Source organism: Pecten maximus, chromosome 10 (assembly GCF_902652985.1).
Source record: "Pecten maximus chromosome 10, xPecMax1.1, whole genome shotgun sequence".
Taxonomy (NCBI): domain Eukaryota; kingdom Metazoa; phylum Mollusca; class Bivalvia; order Pectinida; family Pectinidae; genus Pecten; species Pecten maximus.
The window spans coordinates 3922925-3948816 of record NC_047024.1 but is presented as its reverse complement, the minus strand read 5'-3'; the positions used below and the strand labels follow the sequence as shown (position 1 = coordinate 3948816).

The 25892-nt window shown below is 39.1% G+C and overlaps 1 protein-coding gene and 1 long non-coding RNA gene across 18 annotated transcripts in view; one reads left to right on the top strand and one right to left on the bottom strand.

Annotated features, from left to right (window-relative positions):
* The window catches only part of LOC117336493 (zinc finger and BTB domain-containing protein 17-like), a 122569-nt gene that overhangs the window by 28555 nt on the left and 68122 nt on the right, over window positions 1-25892 (top strand). Inside the window, exons 5-7 of one of the 17 annotated variants that reach the window (XM_033897082.1) lie at window positions 19110-19256; window positions 19538-19773; window positions 20170-20283. The exons of 8 other annotated variants lie outside the window; for them this stretch is intronic. In XM_033897082.1, coding sequence (XP_033752973.1) covers window positions 19110-19256; window positions 19538-19761 — 371 coding nt within the window. In that variant the 3' untranslated portion in view covers window positions 19762-19773; window positions 20170-20283. Of the gene's footprint in view, window positions 1-940; window positions 1247-2366; window positions 2727-2930; window positions 4254-6210; window positions 7375-10663; window positions 13536-15039; window positions 16660-19109; window positions 19257-19537; window positions 19774-20169; window positions 22569-25892 lie in introns of those variants that run through there. 8 more of the 17 variants (XM_033897083.1, XM_033897086.1, XM_033897087.1 and 5 more) reach the window with 8 other exon arrangements.
* LOC117336497 lies at window positions 9739-10223 on the bottom strand. Its single transcript, XR_004534636.1, has 3 exons — window positions 10184-10223; window positions 9990-10133; window positions 9739-9959 (listed from the first exon to the last, which is right to left on the bottom strand). It is a non-coding gene; the product is annotated as an uncharacterized LOC117336497 (long non-coding RNA).

The following is a 25892-nucleotide window of genomic DNA, read 5'->3' as shown; positions in this document are numbered from 1 at the left end:
TCTCTGGCTCTTAAACAACTGACAAGAAAAGGAATTAGTTTTCACTGAATTTTAAAGGTGGAGACTGCCACAGGAATTTAAAAAGGAGTATAGGAAAATTGTAACAAAGGAAAACACCACTTAAAAGATGACAATAAAAAAACAATTGATGTTATGTCGTAGATAGCGTAGTGTACATATAATGTCGTTACACTCACAGATTTGGGTGTGACTACAGGTGTAGCTTGTATCCAGTAACACAAAGAATCATACATATTCAACAAGACTTTGCTATGCTGACATGCATAAAATCAATATTTCATCACTAAATAATGAGATAATTTTTTTGATTTAGAAACAACATTACATAATACCACAATGACGGTGAGATAAATTGCGTTTCTGCCTGGTATAGTCTGCCTCGCACTATTACCCAACCACAACTGTTGTGAAAGATAAATGTTGTAAAACCTGGAGGTGTAATAGCTGGCATCAGTCACATATCAGCTTCGGTGTATTAGTTTGTAGACAGTTGTCGTGAGTTATCGTGGTAATCACTGATACAGTAAGGGAGCTTACTCTGTAACCAGTTACATAGTTATACTTATGATGTGACTTGGAATGTTGGAATCCCCTTCCAATCACTCTTGATTTTGATTCTTCACTTGGCATTTTTTAAATGGTTCATTAAAGATTTGCATGAAAGTGAAACCTAACATCATTTATTTCCGGCTTTATTGTGTAAGATAGATATTGTACCCTCATCAAAACCAATACCTTGTTACACAAACAGATTTTCACTTGAATACCCCTCTGAGATAAAAACTTGACATTATTGAATAAAAAGGTATACAGGCCTGATGACAAGTTACGGGACTTTTGGTTTTTGACTGGATTTTATAAATAGGTTTACTGCGAGGTCACTGGGTTTTTCTACATTAAGATTTCTTTTTCCTTTCAGAGCGAGATGATTCCGCCCTATTTCCCATGATGCCTCCTCTTTTCCCTCCCACCACACACCTGTCACATCACAGGGCTGTTCGTAACCATGGGAACAAGTACACCACATGCTTCTTCTGTCTCAGAAATAAAGTGAAGACAAAATCAGGGTGGCGTGTGAACACCTATTACAAGTGTGAACAGTGTGATCTGCCACTTTGTATCGGCAAGGACAGAAACTGTTTTGACCTGTTCCACAGCATGTTAATGAAGCAATGAACCCATATGGCTTCCTTTCGGCTAAAAAAGACAATGTCTTCTTACAAGTGTTAGTATTATGTTTGATGAGTAATACAGAGATAGACTTGTGCAGAGATTGAGGAAATAAAAGAGAGATAGTAGTATAGAAACTTGTGGCAAAATCTAGTTCTTTAATTCAAAATCTAAGGGGAGATAACTATCAACCAAAATAGAAAAGGGAAGTAAAGAATCACATAAGAGCGGATGAACAATGCATAAGGGGAGGGGATTTAACCATCACAATAAAGGGGGTGATAAACAATATGTATTATTATTATATATATAAGAGAAGATCTTTTAATGAGCAAAGGGGGGATAAGCTATAAGATATTGCATTTAACAACAGTAAACAGTCAATTGATATATACACAGGGAGATAATAATGTATTTACTCACAGTAACTAGTCAATAATATCTACACAAGGGAGATAAACTGTTTCATAAAGGGAGATAATCATTATTTACCAAATATTGAAAATCACAAAATGAGCATTCAAAGTCAATTTCTACTGTAATACATGTTATTTGTAGGGAGTCTTGCCCTACCCAGTGAGTACCAAGACTTGATATAATTTACAATTTACTAAAGTACAGCATGAATATTATTCCAGAGCATGATATTAGGAAATCTATAATTAAACCATAAATGAAATGTTGTGATATACTAGTAACATAGTAATCTTTTCGTCCAGAATGACCTGTACTTTGGGTGGTCTTCCATTGTTAAGTGGTTTTACAGTACAATGTATCATTTTTGTACTGGAAGGGATTTTTGGTATGTTGGTCAAATGGATGCCTTCATCTGTATATATTGTTTTCTTGGCTTAAATGTGATTATCTGCGGATTGGAAACAAATATAAACAACAATACCATTGAACTTTGGTGTCAACAGAAGGAATGCTCACGAAGCAAGTCATATGTACATTCTTCCTCTAAACACTTAGAGGCCGTATTTCAATGTAAACCTCATGGTGAATTTTAGGATCCTATGCATGCTAGGAAATTGTGTTGAGTGGGGTCATCCTAGATTTTAAGTCTGTTATTTTACTGTCCTCAGTACAAGGTTTAAGGCCATATTTCTATTTTACTGTCCTCAGTACAAGGTTTAAGGCCATATTTCTAAAGCGTGATTTCTTTATCCTTTCAGACACCGAGTCTGGCCTGTTCCATCCTCCTTTCTCCCAATCTACAGGTGCAGAACCCTTCTCACCTCTGACGGGCGACCTCGCCCAACACATCCCTGTCAAGAATGAGAACAACAAATACACCAAGTGCTTTCTGTGTCTGAGGAATAAAACTAAGACAAAGTCGGGTTGGCGTGTCAACACCTACTACAAATGTAGTCGGTGTGCAATCCCCCTATGTAACAACAGGGAAAGGAATTGTTTTGAGACTTTTCATCGTCAACTTCTCCTGTACAAATCTGAGGCTACCCAATACTCAAATAAACAGCTATTTAAATACCCCTTTGAATGACCCAAGTGTTTGGTGCAGGCAGCCGATTTAGGTAGGCATGCTTCAGGGGGAGATAACTCTACGTTGACATTGGTGTCCAAAATAAATTCTGACATATTAGGCAGTGAATTCGTATTTAGTAGTCTGTGATGAAGTGAATTTGGTGTGGTACTTTTAACAGACATTATTTGTGCTTGGCCTTTTTACCCTTGTTGTTGTCGTGTTTGTAATTGGTGTTGTTTCTTTATCCTTTCAGAAGATCCCTGGGTAGCCTCCCCTGTATCGGGCTCTTCTTTCCCGGCCTCACCTTCTTGGAGAAGTTCGAGTCAAGTGGGTTCCCTTCCCACTAGACTTGCCATCCACAAACTCATCCCTATCTCTGGCCCCATCAATAGAAAGCTATGTGTTTACTGTCAGCTAAATAAAACTAAGACCAAGTCAGGCTGGTTGGTGTACAGTCGCTGCAAGTGTGAGGCGTGCGACGTGGCTCTGTGTAAGAGGGAGAGGGGATGTTTTAAACTCTACCATGATCTCATCTTCGGCGGCGTCAATGAGGCCAACGAGTCTCAGACTGGTGTCGGTTCCAATGTGAACCTGAAGCAGTTCATCGTCAAGCCCCATAGTAGCATGTCTATGTCTCTGGCAAATGTCTCCTCATCACATATAAGCAACACTACACCATACTCCAAGTACACCTTGTCACACCACGTTGCTTCTTTACCACAATCAAATATATCTACAACGCATCAAAGCGTCTCCTCAACACATCCAACTAATTCTAATATTCTGGTTTGCCCTGTATCACCGAAACATGAATACCACCACATGCCTTCATCTTCTGTTGATAGTACAATGTCACGCGAGCCGAGTAGACAGGGATTTAGAGGAACCTCTTGCCCTCACAATGTCTGCAAATGCAGCAGGAAGCTCAGGCCATGTGACAACAAACTCATGTCTTGTGACAGCAAGTTCTAGTCATGTGACAGCAAGTCCTGATACGGTGATGTCAAATTCTGATAACATGACGGCAGATTCTGGACAAGACACGATTGGGTCCAGTCAAATGACTACTGATAGTGAGAGTATGTCGGAAAGTGCTGGTCATGTGACTGGCAGTTCTGATCATGTGGCTGGTAATACTCCATACGCCTACGGAAGTGTGGTGTTTCCATCTCGGAGCTTTATGCCAGACCGTACTGAGGAAGACTAAAGACAGTGCTATATTGTAAGATTTTGGTGTTTCTGTGGACAAGGAACATCACACTATAATCTCCACTTATGAAAGTGACATACAAACTCCATTTATATGCAAATATGTACTCATTGACTATAAATATACCAATTTGAAATATGAAATGGCTTATACATGTATATGCAATGCAATTGACGATTTTTTGTCCAGGCACGGTCTACTACTGTACAGAGTTTTGTCCAGACTCGGCCTACTACTGTACAGAGTTTTGTCCAGACTCGGCCTACTACTGTACAGAGTTTTGTCCAGACTCTGCCTACTACTGTACAGAGTTTTGTCCAGACTCGGCCTACTACTGTACAGAGTTTTGTCCAGACTCGGCCTACTATACAGAGTTTTGTCCAGACTCGGCCTACTACTGTACAGAGTTTTGCCCAGACTCGGCCTACTACTGTACAGAGTTTTGCCCAGACTCGGCCTACTACTGTACAGAGTTTTGTCCAGACTCGGCCTACTACTGTACAGAGTTTTGTCCAGACTCGGCCTACTACTGTACAGAGTTTTGTCCAGACTCGGCCTACTATACAGAGTTTTGTCCAGACTCGGCCTACTACTGTACAGAGTTTTGCCCAGACTCGGCCTACTACTGTACAGAGTTTTGCCCAGACTCGGCCTACTACTGTACAGAGTTTTGTCCAGACTCGGCCTACTACTGTACAGAGTTTTGTCCAGACTCTGCCTACTACTGTACAGAGTTTTGTCCAGACTCGGCCTACTACTGTACAGAGTTTTGTCCAGACTCGGCCTACTATACAGAGTTTTGTCCAGACTCGGCCTACTACTGTACAGAGTTTTGTCCAGACTCGGCCTACTACTGTACAGAGTTTTGACCAGACTCGGCCTACTACTGTACAGATGTTTTATTTCCTGGTGGAGGTGTACTCGGTCCCAGTTAACTTGTATTTCTTGTGTCCTGAGACAGTCAAACAGAAACTTGAGTGTATCTCAGATTTGACAGGTTGATTTGCAGGAGATTCAGTTTCATGTATATACTTTTTTGTTCAGTGTAAGTAACAATTACATCCTGTTTCAAACTATAAAAAGTGCTGTATAACATTGAGATGGATTATATTGATTATTATTAAATGCAAAAAAAAACTATTAACTGTCTTAGTTTTTGTACTGAGGATCGAATAAGCTGTGGTTTTGTCTTGACATTGTTATAGACAACAGTATTGTAGTTGGGAGAGTATGCATGGAGAGACAATCGAAACAATGTAATCAGATAGAATGTATTTGTTACGGGAACGAGAAATCTGACAGGGATCAACAGTGTGATATGTAATTCTGTACAGATAGGGAACGAGAAATCTGACAGGGATCAACAGTGTGATATGTAATTCTGTACAGATAGGGAACGAGAAATCTGACAGGGATCAACAGTGTGATATGTAATTCTGTACAGATAGGGAACGAGAAATCTGACAGGGATCAACAGTGTGATATGTAATTCTGTACAGATAGAATGTATTTGTTACGGGAACGAGAAATCTGACAGGGATCAACAGTGTGATGTGTAAGTCTGTACAGATAGAATGTATTTGTTACGGGAACGAGAAATCTGACAGGGATCAACAGTGTGATATGTAATTCTGTACAGATAGAATGTATTTGTTACGGGAACGAGAAATCTGACAGGGATCAACAGTGTGATATGTAATTCTGTACAGATAGAATGTATTTGTTACGGGAACGAGAAATCTGACAGGGATCAACAGTGTGATATGTAAGTCTGTACAGATAGAATGTATTTGTTACGGGAACGAGAAATCTGACAGAGATCAACTAGATCCCTGTGGTTGAGAGTTAAAATAAACTGTTGTCCATTGATTTAATGATTAGTGACAAGTCTACTCATATAGTACTGTATGGTCTAAGTTTATGTAGGCTCAGGCTGAATTAAAGCTAGGCATAGAAATGTCACCATCATGGTCAATTAATTGATCAGTGAACTATCAGTCTACGGTGGAGGGAGATATCACTGAAGGGAACGCTGGTGTTAGTCTATCCTACTACATGTATCAAACAATTTTATCGGAATGTTCCTCAACAGATGTATAAAACAATTAAAATCTTTATTCAGAAAACTCCAATACCAATTGGCAGATAAACTTATGTTGGAATGTTCCTTAACAAATCCATGTAAAAGTGTTGTGGTGCCTCGGTGAAATCGCTTCTACATTATACACAAGGATGAGTTTTCATTAACTTTTAAATGGGTCATGTGATGTGTCTAGACCAATGGTAAAACACTTGAGGACTTGGTTCTGTTTTATCCTTCTAGTACCTGGCACGGACCTGGAGATTGAACCTGATTCAGTCGTGTCTGCATACCAGCCATCAACTCTCGAGGCGGACGACATGCTTGCTCTTCAGCAGGCATTTGGTTCTGGTATTGGCATGTATGAGGCGAACACAGGTGTTGTGAACAGGCGTTCCCGTGGTACCAGGCAGGGTGGTAATGGGCGTGCGCTGAACAGGAAAGAGCATGTGTGTACCGAACCTGGGTGTGACTTCAGGACTTCTAGGATATATAATTTCCAGAGACACTGTCGCATCCATAATGATGATGCAAAACTCAAGTGTGAAATCTGTCAGAAAAAGTTTCTTGATGCCTATGAATTAAAGCATCATGTTGCTGGTCATTCTGGTGCCTTCAAATGCAATTTGTGTGATCGTAGTTTTGCTTCACGTATGGGGTTCTACGAGCATACCAAATTTCACCAGGAGTCAGATGAAAGGTTTGACTGTGTAATGTGTGGGAAAACTTTCTGGAAGAAATCTCGATATGTCTACCATCTAAGAGCATATCACAACAAAGTACTAGTTGAGGAGGACCAGGGTAGGGTTTCATTACAAGATGCTGACATCAGCTCTTAATCCAGCCTAATTTGTCGAGAACCAGGTTCTCAGTAATGGCTATAACTAAGTGTATCGGCATGATGTGGCTTAATTAAATTGGTGTGAGAAATATTCGCATTAAGTTTGAAGACTGAGAAGTTCTAGAGGCTGTAATTAATAGAGAACAAAGCTGAAAATAGAGAAAACAAATTACGATGAGTTAAATATGTTGAGAGAGAATACAAATGACCGTGAGTTAAATATGTTGAGAGAGAATACAAATGACGGTGAGTTGAATATGTTGAGAGAGAATACAAATTACTGTGAGTTATATATGTTGAGAGAGTATGAAATATAGTGAATTTAATATGTTAAGAGATTATGCATGGTAGAGAGTTCTTATAAGGGTAGAGATTGTGTGGTATGCATGAAGAGTTTTGAAAGTCAAATAGTGTGAAAGAGTTAAGGTATGATTAAGTTTGGAACAGCATGTGAGGAGTGAATTATCAGGGTGGCAAGATTGTACAGCTCGCTATGTAAAAATACTGTATGTCATGTTAGGAGAGATTTATCAGAGTGGAGAGATTGTACAGCTCACTATGTAAAGATACTGTATGTCGTGTTAGAAGAGATTTATCAGAGTGGAGAGATTGTACAGCTTACTATGTAAAGATACTGTATGATGTCATGTTAGGAGAGATTTATCAGAGTGGAGAGATTGTATGATGTCATGTGAGGAGAGATTTATCAGAGTGGAGAGATTGTATGATGTCGTGTTAGGAGAGATTTATCAGAGTGGAGAGATTGTATGATGTCATGTGAGGAGAGATTTATCAGAGTTACTATGTAAAGATACTGTATGTCGTGTTAGGAGAGATTTATCAGAGTGGAGAGATTGTATGATGTCGTGTTAGGAGAGATTTATCAGAGTGGAGAGATTGTACAGCTTACTATGTAAAGATAATGTATGATGTGTTAGGAGAGATTTATCAGAGTGGAGAGATTGTACAGCTTACTATGTAAAGATATTGTATGTCGTGTTAGGAGAGATTTATCAGAGTGGAGAGATTGTATGATGTCATGTTAGGAGAGATTTATCAGAGTGGAGAGATTGTACAGCTCACTATGTAAAGATACTGTATGTCGTGTTAGGAGAGATTTATCAGAGTGGAGAGATTGTACAGCTCACTATGTAAAGATACTGTATGTCGTGTTAGGAGAGATTTATCAGAGTGGAGAGATTGTATGGTGTCGTGTTAGAGATTTATCAGAGTGGAGAGATTGTACAGCTCACTATGTAAAGATACTGTATGTCATGTTAGGAGAGATTTATCAGAGTGGCGAGATTGTACAGCTCACTATGTAAAGATAATGTATGTCGTGTTAGGAGAGATTTATCAGTGGCGAGTTCGTACAGCTTACTATGTAAAGATACTGTATGATGTCGAGTTAGGAGATATCTGTATAAAATGTACATATTACAACACCAGGAGGACAGATACAGGTGACGAATAACCAGGTGTGTACAGAAGTGTATAATAGCCCGGTAGTTTTGTTACCTGTGATGACAGCTAATTGTAAATATCTCATTTGTTAGTTTTCTTATTAAATTGTGATTTAATGAAAATAAAGTTATAAATGATGTTGAGTTGATGTTATTGCATTTTATTTTTCTTTCTCAGTTATTGTGACTGAACTTTATCATGTTATCTACTCTGACATCTAGTTTTATGACAGTAACTGGTTCCGTGATGCCACAGGGAGCTCCACTCAGCTATTGTTAACTGCTTGGTGAATGTGTTCTTAAAAATTTCAGTTAAAACCATTTTCTAAATTCATAATCAAACGAGCATTTCTTATTCTAATACTTTATTCAACTTTATTCAAGGGCTGTTTATATCCTAGTTGATATTCAAATCCTTTTGACATATTGTTATAGTTTTCTTATCATATATTTTATGAAGTAATTTGTGAAACGTAGATAAGTTGGAACTTCCCAAGCACTTCCTTGCCAGGGTAGCAAAATCCTTCCTCATTAATCGCTTATGTCTGGAAAATCTCCCTCAGATGAGATTGACAGTAGAACAGGTATCACCTGTGTAACACCTTGTTATAATGAGATTGACAGTATAACAGGTATCACCTGTGTAACACCTTGTTATAATGAGATTGACTGTACGACAGGTATCACCTGTGTAACACCTTGTTATAATGAGATTGACAGTATAACAGGTATCACCTGTGTAACACCTTGTTATAATGAGATTGACAGTATAACAGGTATCACCTGTGTAACACCTTGTTTTAATGAGATTGACAGTATACCAGGTATCACCTGTGTAACACCTTGTTTTAATGAGATTGACAGTATAACAGGTATCACCTGTATAACACCTTGTTATAATGAGATTGACAGTATAACAGGTATCACCTGTATAACACCTTGTTATAATGAGATTGACAGTATAACAGGTATCACCTGTGTAACACCTTGTTATAATGAGATTGACTGTGTAACACCTTGTTATAATGAGATTGACAGTATAACAGGTATCACCTGTATAACACCTTGTTATAATGAGATTGACAGTATAACGGGTATCACCTGTATAACACCTTGTTATAATGAGATTGACAGTATAACAGGTATCACCTGTATAACACCTTGTTATAATGAGATTGACAGTATAACAGGTATCACCTGTGTAACACCTTGTTATAATGAGATTGACAGTATAGCAGGTATCACCTGTATAACACCTTGTTATAATGAGATTGACAGTATAACAGGTATCACCTGTATAACACCTTGTTATAATGAGATTGACTGTATAACAGGTATCACCTGTATAACACCTTGTTATAATGAGATTGACAGTATAACAGGTATCACCTGTGTAACACCTTGTTATAATGAGATTGACTGTATAACAGGTATCACCTGTGTAACACCTTGTTATAGTGAGATTGACAGTATAACAGGTATCACCTGTATAACACCTTGTTATAATGAGATTGACAGTATAACAGGTATCACCTGTATAACACCTTGTTATAATGAGATTGACAGTATAACAGGTATCACCTGTGTAACACTTTGTTATAATGAGATTGACAGTATAACAGGTATCACCTGTGTAACACCTTGTTATAATGAGATTGACTGTATAACAGGTATCACCTGTGTAACACCTTGTTATAATGAGATTGACTGTGTAACACCTTGTTATAATGAGATTGACAGTATAACAGGTATCACCTGTATAACACCTTGTTATAATGAGATTGACAGTATAACAGGTATCACCTGTGTAACACTTTGTTATAATGAGATTGACAGTATAACAGGTATCACCTGTGTAACACCTTGTTATAATGACATTGACTGTATAACACCGGTATCACCTGTGTAACACCTTCAGTTCCTCCTCACTATATTATTCTATCAGCATTAAGCCTGATATTCATGGTACCCATGTAGTTTCAGAAGGGTTAAAGTCATCAGGCCTTTTACTGTAGTAGATATGGATTTGATCCCAACTCCACAACCTCCCTTGCCAATGTGTGGAGGATACCAGACAGATACACGAGTTTTAGGCTGACAGTGTTTACTGTAAAACTGATTCTCATTGAAATCTACCTAACTTCAGAGAGTTGATGATGCACTTAATTCTAGATGTTGCAACACTGCACTATATATCCAGGTAGAAATTAAAGAACTAAACTTTGACCTTGAAAATCTTTCCATATGAGAATGTTCTTAATACATATGTAGTTTTTACAAATACCTAATTGTGAAATTTTAGTGTGACCTCCAATCTAATATTTCATTATTTTGGATTGATGTAGTGTGTAAGGTTTCTCGCATGGTAATAGATACATTTTTATTCTTTCAGATCCTGAGCCCTCTGATAGCAGTAACATGCCAAGATTTATAAGACAACCTCCCCCGGGCAAACGTCCACTGATTTCTGAAAATTTCGGCCTCACTCCTGAACTCTTACAGTCCTTTATGTTTCCAAAGTATAATTCACAAGGAAGGTCACAAGGTCAAAGTTTAGATGTTTCGCAAGCAAGGTTTCAAGGTCAAAGTTCGAACACAATGACACCCATTTTTTCAGACTCCATGCTCCGACACCATGAAAGCATAGTTTCACCCGACTCGAACTTGAATATGAGTGTAGGTCATAGTACGTCGTCATATCGCGGTCAGCATGAGTATGGACAGCACAAGCTAGTATACATAGCGGACAAGAAATACAAGCCATGTGTGGTTTGTGTACTGAACAAGGTGAAAAGTCCTAAGGGCTGGTATATCTATTCCTATTACAAGTGTGAGGTGTGTGATGTTCCTCTTTGTCGGAGCAAACGTGACTGCTTTCACCAGTACCATCAGTATATGTCCACCATGGACAATAGTGAACTGCAAATAACTTTCCCTCCACATACTAGCTAAAGTCCGACTTCGAAATACATGTACAACTGGCTTTCCCTCCCAATATCAGGGGAAGATTTTAGAAGGCTTTACCATTACTGACCAGAAGACTTTACCGTTACTGACCAGAAGACTTTACCGTTACTGACCAGAAGACTTTACCGTGACCAGAAGACTTTACCGTTACCGACCAGAAGACTTTACTGTTACTGACCAGAAGACTTTACCGTTACCGACCAGAAGACTTTACCATTACTGACCAGAAGACTTTACCGTTACTGACCAGAAGACTTTACCGTTACTGACCAGAAGACTTTACCGTTACCGACCAGAAGACTTTACCGTTACTGACCAGAAGACTTTACCGTTACTGACCAGAAGACTTTACCGTTACCGACCAGAAGACTTTACTGTTACTGACCAGAAGACTTTACCGTTACCGACCAGAAGACTTTACCATTACTGACCAGAAGACTTTACCGTTACTGACCAGAAGACTTTACCATTACTGACCAGAAGACTTTACCGTTACCGACCAGAAGACTTCACAATAATTAGCTGTCACCCAGCATACATTGATAACGGCTGTCAGAAGATAAAACTAGTGTTTAGTCCATAGCGACTAACTTAGTTCTGGTTGTACACTGATTGAGTGATTACCTGGTTTCATACTTATGTTTTACACTAACCAGTATGACCTGGTTATCTCCCACAATAAGACGCCTCACACTTTTGCATCATGGCAATCAAAGTGTGATTAGTACATATTGATATTACTTGTTTCAAAAATTTGTAAAATAAATAAATATTATAGTTATATACATTATGAAACTTCTGTAAAAATAAATATTTGCAAAATAAGAAGCATACAGCCACCTCCAGTATCCTCGATACTCCAGGGGTTTTTAGAGCCTATATGATCATAATCCCAGGAGTATCGAGGGTAGACCTACTGTAGCTTTTCAGTGTCAAAAACATGAACCAAAAATAGGCCAGATCTCACCTGTGTGTTTTGGATACTATATTACTACACATGACACCTGTGTTTTGGATACTACATTACTACACATGACACCTGTGTTTTGGATACTACATTACTACACATGACACCTGTGTTTTGGATACAACATTACTACACCTATCCATGACACCTGTGTTTTGGATACTACATTACTACACATGACACCTGTGTTTTGGATACTACATTACTACACCTATCCATGACACCTGTGTTTTGGATACTACATTACTACACATGACACCTGTGTTTTGGATACTACATTACTACACATGACACCTGTGTTTTGGATACTACATTACTACACATGACACCTGTGTTTTGGATACTACATTACTACACATGACACCTGTGTTTTGGATACTACATTACTAAACATGACACCTGTGTTTTGGATACAACATTACTACACCTATCCATGACACCTGTGTTTTGGATACTACATTACTTCACCTATCCATGACACCTGTGTTTTGGATACTACATTACTACACATGACACCTGTGTTTTGGATACTACATTACTACACATGACACCTGTGTTTTGGATACTACATTACTACACCTATCCATGACACCTGTGTTTTGGATACTACATTACTACACATGACACCTGTGTTTTGGATACAACATTACTACACCTTTCCTTGACACCTGTGTTTTGGATACTACATTACTACACATGACACCTGTGTTTTGGATACAACACTACTACACATAACACCTGTGTTTTGGATACTTCATTACTACACATGCCACCTGTGTTTTGGATACTGCATTACTACACATGACACCTGTGTTTTGGATACAACATTACTAACCTATCCATGACACCTGTGTTTTGGATACAACATTACTACACCTTTCCTTGACACCTGTGTTTTGGATACTACATTACTACACATGACACCTGTGTTTTGGATACTACATTACTACACATGACACCTGTGTTTTGGATACTACATTACTACACATGCCACCTGTGTTTTGGATACTACATTACTACACATGACACCTGTGTTTTGGATACTACATTACTACACATGACACCTGTGTTTTGGATACTACATTACTACACATGACACCTGTGTTTTGGATACTACATTACTACACCTTTCCTTGACACCTGTGTACAGCACCCTGTCTCACTGCAGCATGTAACCAAATAAACATTACCAAAATGTATGCATAAACTTGGTAGAGTTGTAGATATTTTGAAAAAAGTTTTTGTTAAAATTTGAATTTTTTTGTTGAAATATCTGAATACTGCAATACCTTGGTTTGTGTTGAAAATAAAAGCAAATTACATATAATCATCTTGTCTGTTTGTTGTTTTTGATTATTAATATTAACATATGTTTACTTTAAATGTATGACTACCTTGAATATGACATCTCCTTCACAAACATCACATCTTACATATCCACAAAGTTACACTTTGGCAGAGTTGTCTTAGAATCCTGCACTATTTACAGGAGAAATTTTTTTTTTCCTTCACTTGGCTAGTGCTGTAGTAACATGAGGTACAATATTACTGTGTTATAAAGCATAACTATTAAGTTCCTACTGAATGGCTATAAAACCTGTCCTTCACGACCTATCACCAACTGTTTATACTGAATTGCTTTAAAACCTGTCCTTCAGGACTGTCACCAACTATTTATACTGAATTGCTATAAACCCCGTCCTTCAGGACTACCAGATATTTATACTGAATAGCTATAAAAACCCGTCCTACAGGACTACCAGATGTTTGAACTGAATTGCTATAAAACCTGTCCTACAGGACTACATGTACCAGATGTTTATACTGAATAGCTATAAAACCCGTCCTTCAGGACTACCAGATGTTTGAACTGAATTGCTATAAAACCTGTCCTTCAGGACTACATGTACCAGATATTTATACTGAATAGCTATAAAAACCCGTCCTACAGGACTACCAGATGTTTGAACTGAATTGATATAAAACCCGTCCTACAGGACTACCAGATGTTTGAACTGAATTGATATAAAACCTGTCCTTCAGGACTACCAGATGTTTGAAGTGAATTGCTATAAAACCCGTCCTTCAGGACTACCAGATATTTATACTGAATAGCTATAAAACCCGTCCTACAGGACTACCAGATGTGTATACTGAATTGATATAAAACCTGTCCTTCACGACTATCACCAGATATTTATACTGAATTACTATAAAACCCGTCCTATCGCCAACTGTTTATACTGAATTGATATAAAACCTGTCCTTCAGGACTATCACCAACTGTTTATACTGAATTGATATAAAACGCGTCCTTCAGGACTGTCACCAACTGTTTATACTGAATTGATATAAAACCTGTCCTTCACGACTGTCACCAACTGTTTATACTGAATTGATATAAAACCTGTCCTTCAGGACTATCACCAACTGTTTATACTGAATTGATATAAAACCCGTCCTTGAGGACTATGTCACTAACTGTTTATACTGAATTGATATAAAACGCGTCCTATCACCAACTGTTTATATTGAATTGATATAAAACCTGTCCTTCAGGACTGTCACCAACTGTTTATACTGAATTGATATAAAACCCGTCCTTCAGGACTACATGTACCAGATATTTATACTGAATTGCTATAAAACCCGTCCTACAGGACTACCAGATGTTTGAACTGAATTGATATAAAACCTGTCCTTCAGGACATGCCAACTGGTTATACTGAATTGATATAAAACCCGTCCTATCACCAGCTGTTTGTTGTTGACATTGTGTTAGTGTATACCCTGTGGTACAGAGTTGTAACAAAAGCATTCTTTTTTGCTTTCAGACCCACAAACATCTGCTGGCAGTAAACCGTACAGGTTATCTAATGTGATGAGGCAGCAGGCCGCTCCTTTTAAGGGTCCTGCCCACCAGGGGCCATCATTTGGCTCTGCAAAGGCCCTGCCTGGTTTGGGCTCCTTTCTGAAGGGTTCGGGCCCTGCTAAACATGCCCTGTCTCAAAGTCAGCTGGTCACAGCTATGTTTCACGGTCCCGTGTCTGGACACCCGACTGGGGCAGGGACCATGTCTGACCTTAGTGCGTCCTATCTACAGTCGGGAGACAAACAGGGGGCATGGCTTCAGCAGAAGTATGAAGGTCAAGTTCAAGAGGAATCTCATGAATGTGGTCCGTTTAGCGACCATAAGTTGGTGTATACCATTGACAAGAAATATAAACCTTGTGTCTTTTGTCAGATAAACAAAAAGAAAACAAAGTCTGGATGGTATGCCTATTCCTACTACAAATGTGACGTGTGTGACATCCCGTTGTGTAAGGGCAGTCGTGACTGTTTTCACCTCTACCACAAGTTCTTAGCCATCAACAAAGATTATGCCTGCGTCAATATTCCCAAGTCTAGACTTGACTCATACCAAAGTTCCCTGTAGACTTGACTCGTACCAAAGTTCCCTGTAGACTTGACTCGTACCAAAGTTCCCTGTAGACTTGACTCGTACCAAAGTTCCCTGTAGACTTGACTTATACCAAAGTTCCCTGTAGACTTGACTCGTACCAAAGTTCCCTGTAGACTTGACTCGTACCAAAGTTCCCTGTAGACTTGACTCGTACCAAAGTTCCCTGTAGACTTGACTCGTACCAAAGTTCCCTGTAGAGGCCAGTAAACACCAAGAACTTTTACATAATCCTGTAGTTCATTGTCTGAAACATTGGCTGTCAAATGCATTTACCATTTCTAAGTGAAAAGTTATTTTAAGAGAACTGGACTGTTTGTTCTGAAAAGGACTTTTATTCCTGGGAAACTTACTCTCTTCTCTGAAATCAATAAAAAGAGAGAGTGAGTTTAATCAAGAGAAAGCCTGCATTCCTTAATGAGTAATACTGAGTGTGATTGGTGATGTTCTTGTGACATGTACAACCTTGACCTTCTACTCCATCCTGTGTAGATGAATGCCTCGTAAAATTGTAACTACCTTGCCTTCTCACCTCTGGTGGATTGACAATAGGTTCTGTATGATTTCCAATAACGTTCTGTTACATACATTGCTCCCTCAACCTATCACCACCCTCGCCTACCACCAACTAAACCCCAGAACTGATTTCCTTCCACATAATTGCCAATTTGGTCGTCACAGAACTCTCTAATATTCTATTTTCAAGCATAGGTAAACAGTCATGCTTCAGCGAGTTCGTTCGCTGAACAAATTGACAGGTATTCAGAGATATGTGCAAGATGTTTTCATAATAAAATAAATGTGTGGTACATTTTTTTTGTATATCAGTGTGTCAAAGTTTGGCTTCATCATTCGCGATGGGAACGACATGTTGTGTGATTGTCAATACTGTCGGTATATTATAGGTACGTGTCTGTCAACAGACTGGCTAACCACGGTTCCATTTGTGATTTTTCTATGTATTTTACCCAAATAAATCAAGGAGTCAGAATAGTACCTTTTTGTTGTATTTCATCAAATTTCGATACCTCCGCCACCCTCATTATACTGCCTAAATCACCGCCTTGGATAAAAGGTGGCGTCATAACGAGGGTAGAGTGTATCTTTAAATATTCCTTGTTAAAATCTTTATTAGGACAGACATTTTAATTGAAACCTGATATATAGCCTTGTTGATACTAGTAACTAGCCTTAATTAGACAGACTTTGTCCCTGATCAAATGTTACCTTAGATGAGGATTTAATTGACCTCTTCAGCATGTCATTTGATAGTTGAATGCAGTGATAGGTCATTGTATAGTTTTCTGAGAATGACAATATGGCAAGCTTTGAGTCCAAAGCTGGACATGTGTATGTGAGTATTGTAATGTTTACCATCAACACTAGAACACTGACACAACCTTGGGTGTCTTCCTTGTTACTTTAACGAGTGTACGTTAAACTACTGATTACAAATCCTATAACCTGTCTTGGCAGTGTTTCTCCTTTGATGTCACTGCTAACCACAGATATTCTGTTTTGTTTCTCATCAGTTCCACGATCAATGAGGACATATTAATACACTTCGAGCTTCCAATAACGGGACGGAATCATCAAGATTCCAATAACGGGGCAGAATCAGTGGAGGATCTGGAGTGAAGCTAATGATCAGATATTTACTGCTGTCAAGACATGAGTATTAAGTACATTGATGATCTGTCATTGTAAGACATATCAGTAGGTCACCAAGTAAGACATATCAGTTGGTCACCAAGTAAGACATATCAGTAGGTCACCAAGTAAGACATATCCGTAGGTCACCAAGTAAGACATATCAGTAGGTCATTAAGTACATTGATGATCTGTCATTGTAAGACATATCAGTCGGTCACCAAGTAAGACATATCAGTCGGTCACCAAGTAAGACATCAGTAGGTCAGTAAGTAAGACATATCTGTAGGTCACTAAGTAAGACATATCAGTAGGTCACCAAGTAAGACATATCAGTAGGTCACCAAGTAAGACATATCAGTAGGTCACCAAGTAAGACATATCAGTAGGTCACCAAGTAAGACATATCAGTAGGTCACCAAGTAAGACATATCAGTAGGTCATTAAGTACATTGATGATCTGTCATTGTAAGACATATCAGTCGGTCACCAAGTAAGACATATCAGTCGGTCACCAAGTAAGACATCAGTAGGTCAGTAAGTAAGACATATCTGTAGGTCACTAAGTAAGACATATCAGTAGGTCACCAAGTAAGACATATCAGTAGGTCACCAAGTAAGACATATCAGTAGGTCACTAAGTAAGACATATCAGTCGGTCACCAAGTAAGACATATCAGTAGGTCACCAAGTAAGACATATCAGTAGGTCACCAAGTAAGACATATCAGTCGGTCACCAAGTAAGACATATCAGTAGGTCACCAAGTAAGACATATCAGTAGGTCACCAAGTAAGACATATCAGTAGGTCACCAAGTAAGACATATCAGTAGGTCACTAAGTAAGACATATCTGTAGGTCACTAAGTAAGACATATGTAGGTCACCAAGTAAGACTTATCAGTAGGTCACCAAGTAAGACTTATCAGTAGGTCACTGAGTAAGACATATCAGTAGGTCACTAAGTAAGACATATCAGTAGGTCACCAAGTAAGACTTATCAGTATGTCAGTAAATAAGACATATCAGTAGGTCAGTAAGTAAGACTTATCAGTAGGTCACCAAGTAAGACATATCAGTAGGTCACCAAGTAAGACATATCAGTAGGTCAGTAAGTACATTGGTGATATGTTATTGTAAGACATATCAGTAGGTCACCAAGTAAGACTTATCAGTAAGTCACCAAGTAAGACATATCAGTAGGTGACCAAGTAAGACATATCAGTAGGTCACAAAGTAAGACATATCAGTAGGTCACCAAGTAAGACATATCAGTAGGTCATTTAGTAAGACATATCAGTAGGTCACCAAGTAAGACATATCAGTAGGTCACCAAGTAAGACATATCAGTAGGTCACTAAGTAAGACATATCAGTAGGTCACTAAGTACATTAGTGATCTGTCATTGTAAGACATATCAGTAGGGCACCTGTTCATCACAAGACATGGTCCCCTTCCCCAGTACTGGAGGGGACTAGAGATTTGCTTTTAGACTGTCTGTCCTTCCATCCTTTTGTACTTTATCTTCTTGTCCAGTCACTAGTACATCGTATTTGGGCTATGGCTTTCCCTAGGTATGGCAGTGTCTCTTGTATAAAAATATTACTTTTGACCTGCATTTTAACCTTTGACCTACATCAAAGAAAAATTTTGTCCATTGTTGGCATACGATTTCACATTCAGTGAAGGAATAAATCATGGAATTGACTTGTTTGTAGTAGATATATACATTATCACTACATCACTGTTATATAAGCCACTAATTAAACTACCATTATACTCGCCTATTTCGCAGGGCCCCAGTACCTGGCTGCAGGGTGGGGCCGGCGAGGGCGGAGAGAGGACAACAATACTGACATTACCTTTGTGCTACTAGACCAGCCCTATCTGACCGAAGTTCCCAAACTCACCACACTGAGAGAGTTGGAAGCCAGAGGCTTAGGTAATGGAAACTTTCTTGGCAACTCATCTGATAACTTTGAACCATTTCTGAACAGTCTTGATATAAGATAAAGAAAGCAGAACAATCCTTGATGTTTAAGGTGAAGGAAACAATAGAATTGCTTATCAATATACTGATATTGACATTTTCATAGTGGAATGATTTCAGTGTTTACCAGTATCTGATAGACTTTCCTGATAAAACATGGATTTATCTGATAGACTTTCCTGATAAAACATGGATTTTCTTTTTAACTACAACCAGAATGGTTTGTCTTCTAGGTGAAAAAACTTTAAAGGTTCAGAGGAGCATGACAATGGATGGAATAAAATCCTTGCTTGTATATACATTTCCCATGCTCCAGACCGAGGAGTTCACTCTGTGGAAATCGGAACAAAACAGGAAACTAAGAGGTCCGCTGGTATGCCCTGATGTACGAACTCTCAAATTTGTAATCAAGAAAGGCAAGGTCTTCATCCTACCAAACAAACCTATTCTGCTTTGAGATGGAGTGAGAGTGAGTTGATCAGTAAATCTTCAATATCATTACCGTTGGATTAAAGCCTTTTACATGTGATGTCCTATTCTTGACTTAAAGCATGGTTGCCCCTAGTTATGAACTCAAGAAACTCGTACTTCAGCCTTCCTTAATCAAGTTGGTATATCTACGCTGAACATATAAGAATTCCTGTTTTAGATTTTTACACCTTCCTAGAATACTAGAACAGAATTTTACAGTAATCTGACATGCATTGTCAGGGTTTGTGTTCATTAGATAGATTTTATCCTTTATTAGTAAAGTTTGCTGGATGAAGTTGCAGTAGTCCATCTGTTGTGTCGAAATACCTGTAATAATCAGATTTGTCCCAATCAATACCCCAGTATTGATACACGTGTTTCTTTATGATTTCAGAACCTATACCAAAACATAGAGGTGTAACACCGCAGAATGGCGAGAAACAGAATCTCAAACTTCCTCAGATGGCTGCTGTTGTAGCTTCCTCCACAGCCCCTACCACTGTAACTTCCTCAGTCCAGCCACAGTTACCTGGGTTAGACGGGGCTGACCCCGCCCTGCTAGCCTTGGGTGTGACTGATGTAACACCAGGAGAGGTGTATATAGACTTGGGGGGAGAGAATCAGGAGGATGTTATCATCACCGGTAACACTCCTAGTCCTCATAGTCTTCACCAACATAAACAACACAACTGGGGTGCAGGCATGCGGCAGGGTAAGCCCCGGGGTAGGTCTCCAAGGCCCCTACAGGGTCCTGCCCAGGGGCATGCCACTCCATGGGACCAGGTTCCTTTGTCAAGAGATTCACAGGTTGTCCCTGTAGAACTTCACAGGGCTCATCCGTATTCAGACGCCTTCCCCGATGAACCTGGAGCTGGAGAGCGAAGTCCTCGTAGCATTGGCGCCATGCTGAACCACAGAGCGATACACACACCGATGATGAAGAACAAGCCATGTGCATACTGCCTAATGAGGCAGGTGAGGACGAAGTCAGGCTGGTATGTGTATACAACCTACAAATGTGAGGTGTGTGATGTCCCTCTGTGTACAGGCCAGAGAAACTGTTTCGCACTCTACCATATGGACAACAAACTTCCTGGTCAAGTAATCAACAATAGAGACAACAATTTATTGTCAACACCACACTCAACTGTGTAGTCCAGTGGTCAACACCACACTCAACTGTGAAGTCCAGTGGTCAACACCACACTCAACTGTGAAGTCCAGTGGTCAACACCACACTCAACAGTGTAGTCCAGTGGTCAACACCACAGTTAATAGTGTAGTCAAGTGGTCAACACCTCACTCAACTGTGTGATCCAGTGGCCAACACCACACTCAACTGTGAAGTCCAGTGGTCAACACCACAGACATAACAGTGTAGTCCAGTGGTCAACGCCACAGTCATAACAGTGTAGTCCAGTGGTCAACACCACAGTCATAACAGTGTAGTCCAGTGGTCAACGACACAGTCATAACAGTGTAGTCCAGTGGTCAGAACCACAGTCATAACAGTGTAGTCCAGTGGTCAACGACACAGTCATAACAGTGTAGTCCAGTGGTCAACACCACACTCAACAGTGTAGTCCAGTGGTCAACACCACAGTCATAACAGTGTAGTCCAGTGGTCAACACCACAGTCATAACAGTGTAGTCCAGTGGTCAACACCACACTCAACAGTGTAGTCCAGTGGTCAACACCACACTCAACTGTGTAGTCCAGTGGTCAACACCACAGTCATAACAGTGTAGTCCAGTGGTCAGAACCATGATCAACTGTGAAGTCCAGTGGCCGACACCACAGTCATAACTGTGTAGTCCAGTGGTCAGAACCATGATCAATAGTGTAGTCCAGTGGTCAACACCCCAGTCATACCAGTGTAGTCCAGTGGTCAACACCACACTCAACCGTGTAGTCCAGTGGTCAACACCACAGTTAATAGTGTAGTCCAGTGGTCAACACCACACTCAACAGTGTAGTCCAGTGGTCAACACCACAGTCATAACAACAGTGTAGTCCAGTGGTCAATACCACGGTCATAACAACAGTGTAGTCCAGTGGTCAATACCATGGTCATAACAACAGTGTAGTCCAGTGGTCAATACCATGGTCAATAGTGTAGTCCTGTGGTCAACACTATGGTAGTCTAATGGACAACAAACATTAAATTTTCTAGTCAAATGGCCACCAACAGATTGGAGGGTACATTAAAAAAACTCTCAGTCAAGTTGTCAACAGCAGACTTCAGGAAGTGGTGAATGACAGATTTGAGGAAAAGAGCGTATCATTTTTTTCAATATTTAATTCCTGACTATTACCTGATCCAGCAGTTAAAGACTAAAATGTACATATCAAAGTGTCATCTGTTGCCATTGGCAACTAATAAGCAGTAGTTCATCCCAATGACAAAAAAGATAGTAAGTTACATAATGTTAACATTATTTGATTTGAATGATACAGTCAACATTGGGGACACAGTAGCAGTGTTGATAACTGAAAAATCCAATGTGACATTCCGATGAGTGGCATTCCGATAAGTGGCTTTTGATAAGTGGCATTCTGATAAGTAGCATTTGGATAAGTGGCATTTTGATAAGTGGCATTCTGATGAGTGGCATTTTGATAAGTGGCATTCTGCTTGTGTCTCCATCCCGTTTGTGATTTCCATGTTGTGTAAATCACCATGCTGATATAGCTAGTTTATAAAGTAATACTACATGCTATAAAACAAGGAAGTGTGTACATAAAATGTTAATATAGAGATGTCCTTTGTATTAAAGATGAATGAAGATTTGGTTTTGTGCTTTGTTGTGATCTGTGCCATATCCATTCCACCATACGTTTTCTGACATCGAAGTAGACTGGAATATTTCTGTGGCTTCTTATTACACTGCCATTATTATGGAGTGTGATATTGGGGTTATAGAACAGTGCTGTAATATACTAGTATGGTAGGAATAGGGACCCTCTGAGTACATGCTCCATCACAAGTCTAAAATACTTATACCCACCATACACTTTACACTTAATAGCCAGAAATATTTACAAAGGATTTTTTTAACAACAGAAAAAAGATCAAGTAAGAAATTGAATAGATGAAAACGGAGCTTAACACAACAGTTAACCAGAGCTGGCTATTGGTAGGTCACAGTGACCTTTAACAGAGGAGTGGGATAAGGGGGTAACATTTAACAACTAGAATCACACTGTCACAGCAATGGAGCTGTAGATAAGGTCAACATGGGTTACAGACAGGACCATCAAGCTAAACAATGGTTACAGATGAACAGATGACAAAGTTAGCTAAAACAATGGTTACAGATGAACAGACGATAAAGTTAGCTTAAACAATGGTTACAGATGAACAGACGATAAAGTTAGCTAAAACAATGGTTACAGATGAACAGACAGACAGCTAGCTTAAACAAGGGTTACAGATGAACAGATGACAAAGATAGCTTAAACAATGGTTACAGATGAACAGATGACAAAGTTAGCTTAAACAATGGTAACAGATGAACAGATGACAAAGTTAGCTTAAACAATGGTTACAGATGAACAGATGACAAAGCTAGCTTAAACAATGGTTACAGATGAACAGACGATAAAGTTAGCTAAAACAATGGTTACAGATGAACAGACAGACAAAGATATCTTAAACAATGGTTACAGCTGAACAGATGACAAAGTTAGCTTAAACAATGGTTACAGATGCACAGACAGACAAAGATAGCTAAAACAATGGTAACAGATGAACAGATGACAAAGTTAGCTTAAACAATGGTTACAGATGCACAGACAGACAAAGATAGCTTAAACAATGGTTACAGATGAACAGATGACAAAGCTAGCTTAAACAATGGTTACAGATGAACAGATGACAAAGATAGCTTAAACAATGGTTACAGATGAACAGACGATAAAGTTAGCTTAAACAATGGTTACAGATGAACAGACGATAAAGTTAGCTTAAACAATGGTTACAGATGAACAGATGACAATGTTAGCTTAAACAATGGTTACAGATGAACAGATGACAAAGCTAGCTAAAACAATGGTTACAGATGAACAGATGACAAAGTTAGCTTAAACAATGGTTACAGATGAACAGATGACAAAGTTAGCTTAAACAATGGTTACAGATGAACAGACAGACAAAGATATATAGCTTAAACAATGGTTACAGATGAACAGACGATAAAGTTAGCTTAAACAATGGTTACAGATGAACAGATGACAAAGCTAGCTAAAACAATGGTTACAGCTGAACAGATGACAATGTTAGCTTAAACAATGGTTACAGATGAACAGACGATAAAGTTAGCTTAAACAATGGTTACAGATGAAAAAACAGACAAAGATAGCTTAAACAATGGTTACAGATGAACAGATGACAATGTTAGCTTAAACAATGGTTACAGATGAACAGACGATAAAGTTAGCTTAAACAATGGTTACAGATGAAAAAACAGACAAAGTTAGCTTAAACAATGGTTATAGATGAACAGATGACAATGTTAGCTTAAACAATGGTTACAGATGAAAAGACAGACAGCTAGCTAAAACAATGGTTACAGATGAACTGACAGACAAAGATAGCTTAAACAATGGTTACAGATGAATAGACGATAAAGTTAGCTTAAACAAGGGTTACAGATGCACAGACAGACAGCTAGCTTAAAGAACGGTTACAGATGAACAGACAGACAAAGTTAGCTTAAACAATGGTTACAGATGAACAGACAGACAAAGTTAGCTTAAAGAACGGTTACAGATGAACAGACAGACAAAGTTAGCTTAAAGAACGGTTACAGATGAACAGACAGACAAAGATGACACCCCCAAGCTACCACATGGGGTTTTCTAAGGGCTCTCATGCACCCCCAACCTTGGCCTAGAAAAGTTATTAATGTAAGTTAATTTAAAGTTTTTAAAGGTGTAATACGGAGGAGTAATGACAAATACCCTACCCGAAGGAGTAATGACAAATACCCTGCCCGAAGGAGTAATGACAAATACCCTGCCCATGCTGGGCTTCGAACTAGCAACCTTTCGCTCTCAAGACAAACATTCTACCACTAGGCTAAAGGGAAATTTCCGCTAGTCTGAGCTAGTAAGGTGACCTTATACTCTCCACATCCTACCACTAGGCTAAAGGGAAATTTCCGCTAGTCTGAGCTAGTAAGGTGACCTTATACTCTCCACATCCTACCATTAGGCTAAAGGGAAATTCCCACTAGTCTGAGCTAGTAAGGTGACCTTATACTCTCCACATCCTACCACTAGGCTAAAGGGAAATTTCCGCTAGTCTGAGCTAGTAAGGTGACCTTATACTCTCCACATCCTACCACTAGGCTAAAGGGAAATTTCCACTAGTCTGAGCTAGTAAGGTGACCGATACTCTCCACATCCTACCACTAGGCTAAAGGGAAATTTCCACTAGTCTGAGCTAGTAAGGTGACCGATACTCTCCACATCCTACCACTAGGCTAAAGGGAAATTTCCACTAGTATGAGCTAGTAAGGTGACCTTATACTCTCCACATCCTACCACTAGGCTAAAGGGAAATTTCCACTAGTCTGAGCTAGTAAGGTGACCGATACTCTCCACATCCTACCACTAGGCTAAAGGGAAATTTCCACTAGTATGAGCTAGTAAGGTGACCGATACTCTCCACATCCTACCACTAGGCTAAAGGGAAATTTCCACTAGTCTGAGCTAGTAAGGTGACCGATACTCTCCACATCCTACCACTAGGCTGAAGGGAAATTTCCACTAGTATGAGCTAGTAAGGTGACCTTATACTCTCTACTTTTGCCTAGGTATATGAACAGAAAGTGCTGTTTCACATTCCAAAATAACATCACTATGACTTCTATATGACCTTTGAAATTTTAAGCAGAAAAATTAGTTTCATAAGTATATTGGATTTCTGTCATTGTTTTTGCATGGAATTCACGGTTTGCCACAAGAAGACATTGATTATGTTGCTGACCAAAATCAGGTCAATGTTGATGTCTTGAGAATGTCTCCACCTATTATTCTGCCAATAGGGAACTTACCAGACTGCAGAGGGATTCATAGAACAATAAATTGTTTGTGTGACCTTTACCAGTACA